This window comes from Hordeum vulgare, chromosome 1H (assembly GCF_904849725.1).
Source record: "Hordeum vulgare subsp. vulgare chromosome 1H, MorexV3_pseudomolecules_assembly, whole genome shotgun sequence".
NCBI lineage: Eukaryota > Viridiplantae > Streptophyta > Magnoliopsida > Poales > Poaceae > Hordeum > Hordeum vulgare.
In genome coordinates, this window is record NC_058518.1 from 461679887 (window position 1) to 461690739 (window position 10853).

General features: G+C 44.1%; 1 protein-coding gene across 1 annotated transcript; it reads right to left on the bottom strand.

Annotated features, from left to right (window-relative positions):
- Positions 1-1653: 1653 nt before the first annotated feature.
- On the bottom strand, positions 1654-9428 carry LOC123414926 (respiratory burst oxidase homolog protein B-like). Its single transcript, XM_045106689.1, has 10 exons — positions 8773-9428; positions 8495-8651; positions 7701-7749; positions 6995-7108; positions 5348-6259; positions 4898-5115; positions 4715-4817; positions 3755-3846; positions 2517-3028; positions 1654-2010 (listed from the first exon to the last, which is right to left on the bottom strand). Exons 1-10 carry the CDS (start codon positions 9293-9295, stop codon positions 1901-1903), a joined length of 2790 nt encoding a protein of 929 aa, XP_044962624.1. The 5' UTR covers positions 9296-9428; the 3' UTR covers positions 1654-1900.
- Positions 9429-10853: the final 1425 nt, after the last annotated feature.

Sequence of the window (10853 nt, forward strand, 5' to 3'; positions counted from 1 at the left end):
CAGCCGGGCTAGGGAGGAGGCGGCTGCACATAAGCCTGCTAGCCAAGCAGGCTAGCCGACCGAAGATCACAAGTCACATCAGATCGTAGGTCAGGATAAGACCTTACGATTAAAGGTAGCTACGCGTCAGCAAAGGTACTGGATCGGGGCGCCCGGCAGGTACGAGCGTCGGCGGCCACGCCGCTGACCTACCCCGACTCTGATCCATCACCTAGCATAGTGTCGGACCGTCACACTCCCACTCCATTACTGCACTCGGCGTGGGGAACAGTGGAGGCGGCCGTACTATCTGCCCATGACGAATCTCGCGGGGCAACGTTCGACGTACAACGCGTGCTCGGCGTCAACCTTACGCGAGAGCCTCATTGGCAGGCCGGCGGGTCCCACGGACAATCGAGACCATGCAGCCGGCGGGCCCCTGAAGCGACAAGACAAGACTCTTGTGGGCCCCTGGCCAGCCGGCGAGGCTGCCAGCCAGGACCCACACTTGTACCCTTTATCCATATTGTAGGCCGGCGGGTTCGTCTATAAAACCCCCCGGTCGCCCTCCAAGCAGGGGGGGCGATCATTCACCAGTCATACGATACAACACACTCACCAACCACAGAGAGAGAGGTAGAGACAAGCCGGCTGCTCACCTCTTTCTCCTCCCAACACAGCTCGAGGAGCAACCTTGTACTCTGTTCATACACATCAAACACTCCGGCAGGATTAGGGGTATTATCTCTACGGAGAGCCCTGAACCTGGGTACATCGTGCGTCCCATGCGTGTACCAACCTCGTTACCAGCGTCCACCTTTGTCCCTTCGGTTCTCACCGACTTTAGCCTACCTATGGCATATGTTGTGAGTATTCACCGACAGGGTGGAAGAGGAAAGAGTGGTACTCTAGTTCATGAAATCAATCTTAGAGCAGCTTTATTTTAGTGTAGTTTTTCTTTCAAAGGTTATGTTGTCAATGTTGACGCACATATGTTAGCCAAGTATTCTCTTAATCTTGGACCGGGGCACCACGTCTGGTTGGGCCATCCTCATGATCCGAATTGTATCCCACAATCTATGGCTTTTGATGAATAAGATTGGCTATTCCCCTGAAAATGGCATCCTTTGATTTATACGATAGGATTATCATAGGAATAGGAAACTTGGAAAACAGGATGACATGTGTCTCATATCCTATCAGTAGGATTAGGAAATGAGATGTCATTTGGTTCACATCATAGGAATATTTTCATTGAGTCTAGGCTCATGTTTATTTTCCTTTGAAGGGTGGAGGATTGGAACCAATCCTATGTAGGAATAGGGATCCATTTCTATGAACCAAAAGGCTCTGAAGGAAAAAAAGAATCCCTACAAGAATCATATTCAATAGATTTCCTCTGAAATTCCTCCAAACCAAGAGACCTAAGCATGCAACCCTACAGATTCGGTAATATGCGGACATGACCCAGAACATCTTCCTGTTAATAATTAGCAATGAGGTCTGGAAACCCATATTAATTGACGCTAAAATGAATGTATCTATACTTCAAAATACGTCTAGATACATCAATTTCAGGGTCAATTGATATAGGACAGAGGTAGTACATTAATAAAATTCTTCACGTAACATAGCGATATCTCATGGGCTAAGCAAAACTGAATAATAACATTTATACACTAAGTAGCACGTTAATAAAATTTGGGATAGATATAGTACATTAATCAAATTATATTACATAATGCATGATAAATGCAGTAGAGTAGCCAATATAAACACCATAGTTACATGACAATGAGCAACTGCATATACATGTAATATCTAAGAAGATGATATACCGTGATGCTCTAGTACTTGGTCTGTACTATGAACACGGTTTCCGCGCAAAGAGAAACTTCTTGTGGCTGGATGGCTGGGAAAACTAAAAGTTCTCCTTGTGGAACTCGAATGTTGTGCTTGTTTCTCTCGAGTAAACCTTTGCATGCTCGCGGAGCTCTTTGGTCAGCATCGGCATGCCACAGTAGAATACTCCTACAATATCCATGAAACACAGAGTTAGTGTCAATTTTTCAGAAAATGTAATGCTATGTTGCGCTTGCTTGTACTATATAGTATTGCAAACTACTCCCTCCGTTTCATAATATAAGAGCGTTTTGCAAGCTAACATAGCTTGCAAAACGCTCTTATATTGGGGAAAATTTTGTTTCTGCCACTCCAGCTTTTGTCAACCTTGCTATGCTACTCTAGATTTTTGACATTTTATTTTTGCGGCTCTTAGCTTTTGACAATTATAACAATTGCCATTTTATGACATAAAAAATTGTCAAATCTTAGAGTGACAAAAATGAAATGAAATTATTTTTCTTTTTTCACAGAATGGCAATTGTGATAATTGTCAAAAGCTAAGAGTGACAAAAATGAAATGTTAAAATCTAGAGTGGCATAAGCAAAAATGTCAAAAGTTAGAGTGGTAAAAATAATTTTTTCCCCTCATATTGTGGTACGGAGGGAGTAGTTAGTTTCGGTATGATACTGACCGACACGTTTTCCTTGATTCTCCTGGGCGATGTGTTTGTAGACTTGGCCCCAGTTTGCTCGGCCGAGGCTGGTCTTCACTCGAGTGCCGGAGATGATGTCAATGCCGTGCTTGTCGTAGTTGAGGGACTGGATTATAGTGATGGGCGCCGACCGGGCGTCGCCCTCCTCGTGGACGCTAGTGCAGTGGACGTGGAGCTCAATCACGCCATTCTTGTCCGTCTCAGCCACCTCGTCCATGATCCCATGGAACCACTCCAGGGATTCTTGCTCCCGGGTGACCCAGTAAAAGTAGGCGCGGCGAGTTCGGAACGATGATGACGACGTGCCTGCGTCGCCGGGGTTGCCTGACTCGATATCCCCAGGGAGCCGCTTCATGTTGTTGATGATGTCTTTGATGATCGAGATCATGGGCGTGGCTCCGATGCCGAGTCCCACCAGTAGCAAGGTGTCGTACTGCTTGTAGTCCTGCGCCGGCGCGCCGTACGGCCCGTCGATCAGCACCGTCGGGTACCTGCAGGCAGCACAAGCATATTTTGCTCATCACAGTTAAAAACGCTCTTATACCATGAAACGGAGGGAGTACATTTTATTGACGCAAGGATGCAGCAGGAAAGGAGAATGTTCTTTTTGCCGCACTAAATTATTACTGCTCTATCCTCAACTCGTGATCGTCCATCTTCCGAAAAACATGAACAATGGAGTATCTCATATACAACCGGGGGACATGCCAGTCACGAACACCAGTCGGTACGTGCAAATTAGTCTTGGCAAAGAAACAAAAGAAATTCTCTGGTGGTTGACGTTCAAAGAGATCATGGCTATGACTCTTACCGATGCGCATCATAAACTATTTATTTGGCACATCTGTGCGTGTGATTATAGTATGTCGTCCTCCAGTTTCAAATTAACTGGACAGGTTGATGTTAGTATATAGCCTACGCAACACTAGACAGGTCGGGTTGGGGCTCCGATGAGGAAGGGACGATGCACCTTCAACTCGCTCTAGTTTTTGTAGCGATGGTCTACGGACATAGATTTTATTTCTATTGTTTTATGTGTTTTTGTACTATATTTTGACGAATATATTAGAAGTTCGTGACACAAAAAAGAAAAACTTACAAGAGGACAACAGATCCAATAAGTTTGAGCCGGAAACAATATACGAAGAAAGAAATCCGAGCAAACTTTCATGGAAAAAGAAGAGAAATTTTAATGAGCATGGGTAACAACCACGTACTTTAGTCCGTCCCTCGGAGCTGGCATGGCGTCGCCGTGCTCGTACTCTAGCCGGCGAATCTCGGTCTTGTCCTCCGTCAACGCCTCAGAAGCCTATGATTCGACGACACAACATGCACAAGCATCATTATTACTCCCCCCTTTCGTAAATATAAATCTTTGTAAAGATTTTAATACGAACTAAATACATATGCATATAGATATATTTTAAAGTATAAATTTATTTATTTTGTTTCATACGCAATTCGTAGTAGAATCTTTAAAAAGACTTATATTTAGGAATGGAAGGGGTATATTAGAAATGTCGATTACTACTTGTTTTGTTTTTAAATATAAACCCATTTAGAAATTTAAACATAGACTACATAAGAAACAAAATATATGAATCTATATTGTAAAATTCATCTACATACATTTTTATCTAGTCTGTATTGAAATATATAGAGAGGCTTATATTAAAAAACAAAGGGAGTACGTGATAACAAAACATAAGAGACATTGGCCCTGTTTGGATCCATGGGCTAGAGTTAGTTTGAGCTAGTTTGAGTTCAACTAGCACTAAAGTATCCAAACACAAGGGTTAGATTGGAGCTACTTGCATCTAACCCACCTAAAAAAACTAGCTCACCCAAGAGGTGCTAATTGGAGCTAGTTCTCATGAGGTTCATTAAAAAATATTTTTCTCTCTCTCTTCCACTAGCCAAGAGATGCTAATTGAAGCTAGTTTTCATGGAGTCCATTAAAAAATCATTTTTCTCTTTCCATAAAGTGCATCTATTGTCAATCTAACCCTTCCATCCAAACATCTATTTGGCTAGAGTTAGTTTAGGGTTAGTCATGAGTTAGAAACTAACTCTAACCACTAGCTAAGCTAGAGTATCCAAACAGGGCCAGGAGCAGTCGCCCGCCGGCTTGACGATGAGATGAGACTGACGCGACTAATTATTGCAGTGGTTAGTACCTCGAAGAAGGTCTTCCTGAGCTTTTTGGTCCAGTCGCCCATCGCCTTGATGTGGACGCTGATGTGGTCGTCCTCCGGCGCCGACGTGATGGAGAACGGGTGCCTGCAGTTCGTTCATTCCAGTCATCAGACGGATCCCTAATTAGGTAAGTGAACCGGAGATTCTGGCGGGAACTTAATTACCACTCGAATCTTGAGACGTCGGGGCATTTGACGAAGATGTACTGCCCGCTCTTGTACGTGAACCCCTCCGGTTTGGACAAGCGCAGCGACAACAGGGCTGCGGAGTCCGGGTGCACGGCCACCTTGACCTTCTGCACCGACCGCATCCTCGACCGCAGTGTCCGCGTCAGTCGCTCGCACGCATACACGATCATCGGCACCGCCAGGTACATCCACGTCTGCATGTAACACAAAAAGATTCAACTAATTAATCTACAAAAATCGATGAAGCAGGTTTATTTGAAGGAGATTGATAGAAGGATTAACCCAACAAGGTCTAACAGTTGGGACCCTATGGTTTTCGGGTTGTAGGGTTTGAACCCATAGATTTTTCATGTGTTCAAAAAAAATTGTTGATTGGGACGATTCTCACAATAGAGCATGCAATGCTTGGACGATGTGTGAACGTACCGTCTTCTTTTGCCACTTCTTGGTGAGGTAGAGAAAGTGCCCGTGGACGATGAGCAATGCGTAGACGATGATGAAGAAGTGGTGTGTGTACAAGAAGGAGTTGTATCCAGTGAAACGATCGAGAAAGGCATTAACGAGCATATTGAGGCGTTTGCGCGAGGCCCTCATGAACCGAGTGAGGGGCCTGGGCGGGCTGTCTGGCTTCTTGGACTGGGGACGGTTGTCATTCTTCTTGGGCTTGCTGAGCCGGAGCGCTCTATTGCGGAACCACCCCGTGGCGAGCGTGAATGCGATGGCCATGAGCACCAACATCACTAGCCCCGTCCACCCCTCCGTGCCCTTCACGAACCACCAATAGTTGGGTGGCTTGACGTCACCGAAGAACGGCTTCATGGGCTCGTACTCATCGTCGGTGGCATGCAACAGTCGTGGGAAGTCGCACGCTAGATGGGAGATGACATGCAAACTGGCGCCGACGGAGATCCCCACAGCGATCACCTTGTGGAAATTGAGGTTGTCGTTGAACGGCACAAACTGCCCCGCGGCAGTGCGAGTCCGGAGCCACGTGACGGTGTTGCGGCACACAGGGAGGAGGGTGAGCGCCATGTTGAACTTGAGCGTCTCGGCACCACCCTTGGCCACGCACACACAGTAGCCCATCACCTGAAATACAGCTCGGTGGCGGTACTGCACAAATTTCCAAGCGAATAGACTCGTGCAGATGGAGAGCCATAGGAGCATCACCCAGCAACGGCGCCAATTGTCCTTCACAAAGTATCTGGTGTGGCGGTACCACCGCATAAACGGATTGTTTTTCGTCAGCGGCTTGCTTGGTTCATGGTTGTTGGTCTTCGTCTCAATCGACGCCGGGTCATTTGACGGCTTCACGAATAGCGTCTCTAGATCGTACAACTGCAAATTAATTCTCACCGTTAGTAATTCTTTGCATCACCACTTCGCTAGCACGCTAGTCATAGTGGGAAGGAACTTAGACTAGTATGTTGCTAGTACCTCCATGTTGGGTACTACTGTATGAGAGGAGTGATAACATGGAGAGCCATTTATTACTTTGTAGAGTCACTTTGCATTGAAAACCGCTATATGATGGTAATATATATATTTTTTAAGGGTGATGGTACCATAGGACATGATGTTTTTGAGCCCGAGCTCAAATGAGCTTGGGTCAACAGTACCATCAACTTTTTTTATTTTTTTGTGCAAACATTAACAAAAGTTCTCATTGCTCATAACATTCGGCAACATTTGTAGAAGTCGTAACAAAATTGATGCTCCAAATATGTTATTTTCAATAACATTTTGGAGTACTGATTTTATTTTTTTCTGTGATTTGTACAAATGTCATTTTTTGATGAAATTTTACAAGCACTGAGAACTTTTGTCAATGGTTGCATCCAAAAAATTCAGAATTTTTTTAATGGTTTTCGTTTATTTTGGAATTTACTGTTTATCCTGAGCTCAATTGAACTCCGGAACACAACATGACTTTTCACTATGCCACTCTATTTGTATCTCTCCTCATTACTTACTTGTCACATCATAAGTTTTACCTATGTGACATGCATATTACTACTGTTGTTACTCTCACTGTGAGCTATTTCAACAACATTGTTGGTCGCATCAGATTACCTCGATGTAGCCAAGGCCATAGGGGTCCAACTTCTCCATGATCTGCCGGGCATACTTCTCGGAATCCTGTTCGGCCACCTTTAGCTTGTTTGCCGACGCACTCAACGTGATGATCTGCAGATCAGATCAAAATAACCATCAATGATGTGCAAATGTGCAATAATAGTCTTTTTGAAGGAGTATATATCATTCATCATCGAAAATCAGAGAAAACACACACACACACACCCTCCATTCCTGTTTATGGAGAGACATTTGAGGGCATCTCCAATACGGCCCCTCAAACCTCCATTATATTTCCGGACTGCAGTGTCTAAATCTCATTAGCATTCGATGAAAACTCTTATACGTTCATTTAGCAGTCCGATTGTAATTTTGGTATCCTATCAACAAGCGTGTGGGAGCTTTGTTGGAGTTTGAACATGCACTTGACCAACACAAAGGCTCTTCATGATGCTTCTTTATTTTCTTTTTCTTCACATGCACGGTCCTTTCTTCTCACTATTCTTCCAACCAAACATCACATCATAATATTCTATTCATATACTCTCTCTTCTTTTAATTATATTAATTTATGAAAAACATTAGATGACTTTTTCTCATATCATGTCCGCGGATCACGTCCGAACATAAAATAAAACATATATACCATATCGTTTTACCGGTCAACGTTGGAGATGCCCAGTGAAAGAGTAGTTGAGTTTACCTGTTTGAACTCCACCTTGCTGATCCTCCCGTCAGAGTCCTTGTCCACCCTGTTGGTTAGTTAGTCAAACAAATTCAGTCAGTACTTCACGTTTGACCTTGATCGAGAAAATACATGAGTTACACGACACAAAGTGGTTTTATTAAGGAATGCTAACCCCTCCCTTCTTACTTACAAGTACTCCCTTTGATATATTTAATGATCTAAATGTTTTTATATTAATTTAGAAAGGAAGTACTAAACAATGCAATGTTTTATCTTTGACCATCAACTTGATCACCAAAATGTATGCATTAATTTACACGACACAAAAGCATATCGCATAATTCACATTTGAAAGAAGTTCCCAATGATACAATCTTCATGTCACATATAGTCCATACAGTATATGATTATATTAGTTTAATTCGTTGCCGAAGTTAAATCTCGAATAAGTATGTGTACTATAAACTTGGAGCAAGTACAATAAGGTACAGTCAGCAGGTTGTAAGGATTAAAATACTATATTTTTGCTGAGTTGGATGGAAGAGAAGAGAAGAGAGAAGTAAAGCGGGCTCTTCGTGAAGAACCAGCTCTAGCACGTGCTCCTAGGTGCTTTGTGAGAATGAAAGGTGGACCATATATGATTAAAGTAGTATTCTTTTATAGCTAACTATTGTACAAGCTAGCTATAAAGTGGGCTATAAGATGGCTTATAGCCAGCAGTTGGCTATACTATTAACCATGTTCTTAGAAGTAAACACTAAGAAGGATTAACAACTTATGGGGTAGGACGGAGTTTATGATTAGCGTACATGTCGAAGAAGAGCTGCAGGCGGGTCGTATAGTCGGTGTCGGAAATTTGATCCCAGTACTCGAGCAGCTCGGCCTTGTCGATGCTGTCGGCGGAGTTGCCCCGCCGCCTTCCCAGCGCGTCGAACAGCTCGCCGGCGAACGCGGCCTCTTTCATACCTGCGAAATTGTTTGATCACAGTGAGCGCGCGCGTAAATACATATACACCCGACTAAATCAGGCATGAGCGAATTGTATTTTCGATGGAGACAAGGCGGGGCGAGGAGGTGCTTGACGTACCGATGCACTCGCCGAACTTGGAGCGGGGGAGGCGTCCATTCTCGGCATTATTCTTGAAGAACCACTCGGCTTTGGCCCATCCTTCGGAGGCGTCTGTCCCGCTGATGAACCTGAGACCCTCGAGCGCGTGCGCGGGCGCGGACGGCATGGACCTGTCGAAGCCGCCTCCCCGGCGGCTGATGGAGGCGGCCCGCCGGAGCTCCTGCCTCACCTGCTCGATCCGCGTCCTGGCGTTCTTGAGCGCGCCATGGCCGGACGAGGACGCCAGCAGCTTCACGTCCGACTCCTCACCGCGCGCCACCGGTCTCACGCGGTGCACCGCCTTCGTGCCGTCCCGCATGTCGAGGGTGATCTCCTCCACGACGTCGTCGTCGTCGTCGCCCACGCGCTGCGGGGACACAGGCTCCGCGAACCGCGCGGTCTTCCGCGGAGGCACGCGCACGCCGCCGCTGGCCCTGGCCTCCACGATCTCCCCCACTCCGGGGCCGCCCCTGGCGTCGTCAGCGTCCACCCGGCTAGGCATGGCTGGCTATGGCCACCGGTTCTAGCTCGTCCCCAAGAAGTCAGCCAGCCAACGGAAGCACCCGCGCCGGAACTCGCTGCCGAGGAGAAGAAGCAGTAGGTGGAAGAGGGAGTTGGATGCGCGTGATGAGAGCGGCGGAAGGGACGGGCGGGAGATGCTATTTATAGGGAACGCGGGTGCGTTGATCTGCTAGCCACGGTGCAGTTTACGCGGGCACAGGAACTGAGCTGGATGTTGACCTGTCGTTGTGGTCCGTTGCTTGTCGCTTCATGATTTAGAACGGAAATGTTCCGATTACTTGAATATAAAGTACACGATCCAAGTGGACTAATGCATGTTTTAATTCACATGTACTCCGTTCCTAAATATAAGTCTTTTTAGAGGTATTACTAGAAACTACATACGAATGTATATAGACATACTTTATAATGTAGATTCATGCATTTGGCTCGTATATAATTCTTTAGTAAGGCCCTGTTTGGAACCACAATAGATTATGATAATCTAGATTATGAAGATAGATTATATAATCTGGTTTATAAAAATAATTTAGGTGGACATGTTTGGAGGCAGATTATATAAACTGTAATTCAGGTTTTACATTGCATAATAACTTGTATGCCCTCTGTTTTTTTTAAACAGGAGGTGGCAGTGATAGGAATGTAATTAACTCCAACTTTACAAGGTAATGGGTCATTAGCAATCCATAATCTGATTTTAGCTGGGGTAGAGTAGATTATGAGTTTTTAATAATATGTCCATCTTGTTTTTATAATCTACATCATAATCTGTCATGTTTGGACACATAATAGATTATAAAAACTGGATTATATAATCTGAGTGGTTCCAAACAGGGCCTAAAATCTCTTAAAAGACTTATATTTAAAAACGGAGGAAGTACTATTATATATACTAGCAAAAGGGCCCATGCGTTGCAACGGGAGAAAAGAATACCACACGTTCTTAATTTATAAAAAAGATCAATAATCTGAGAATTTGTAGTTACGTCACAAATAAAGATGGTCTTACCCTACAAAAGTGCAGTTCAAGATTCCACATGTCTTCTATTTCAAGACGGCTTGCATGTATATTTAACACGTACAAAGAAACGGACAAGTGACCTTCAATTTCATCTCCAATCCTGATTTGGTTGAGATGTTCATCCTCAATCCGGATCAATATCGGTATAAAAGAAAGACGAATAATGCATTATTTATTAAAATTGTATCCTAGATAGTCTTTTTTTGTAATTTAACAGGTAAAATAACATCATATGCAGATTCTACATATTTTCCTAATCGAATTTCATATATAACATGTTAAATTTAGAGTTACGGTTTAGAAGATATGAGTATTTAAAAAAATATTTAATATGTACTACGGGTTTAATGTCAGAAAGGTTTAATGTCAGAAATATCAAGAATTTTTCTATAAAATAGCATGACGGACTAAAAATACTTATTTTCTTTATTAGTAGGTATAGATATCCACGCTCATGAATTATGTTGAGGCCATACATAGCTTGAGGCATTGCCCCATCCCCACAGCATTTATAGGC

Bases quoted from the DNA above. Each gene is read 5' to 3' on its own strand.
- LOC123414926 (XM_045106689.1), bottom strand. From the start codon at position 9,295: ATGCCTAGCCGGGTGGACGCTGACGACGCCAGGGGCGGCCCCGGAGTG. The intron at 8,652-8,772 runs GTACGTCAAGCA...ACAATTTCGCAG, and splicing joins CAAGTTCGGCGAGTGCATCG to GTATGAAAGAGGCCGCGTTC. The intron at 7,750-8,494 runs GTACGCTAATCA...ACTAACCAACAG, and splicing joins CTGCAGCTCTTCTTCGACAT to GGTGGACAAGGACTCTGACG.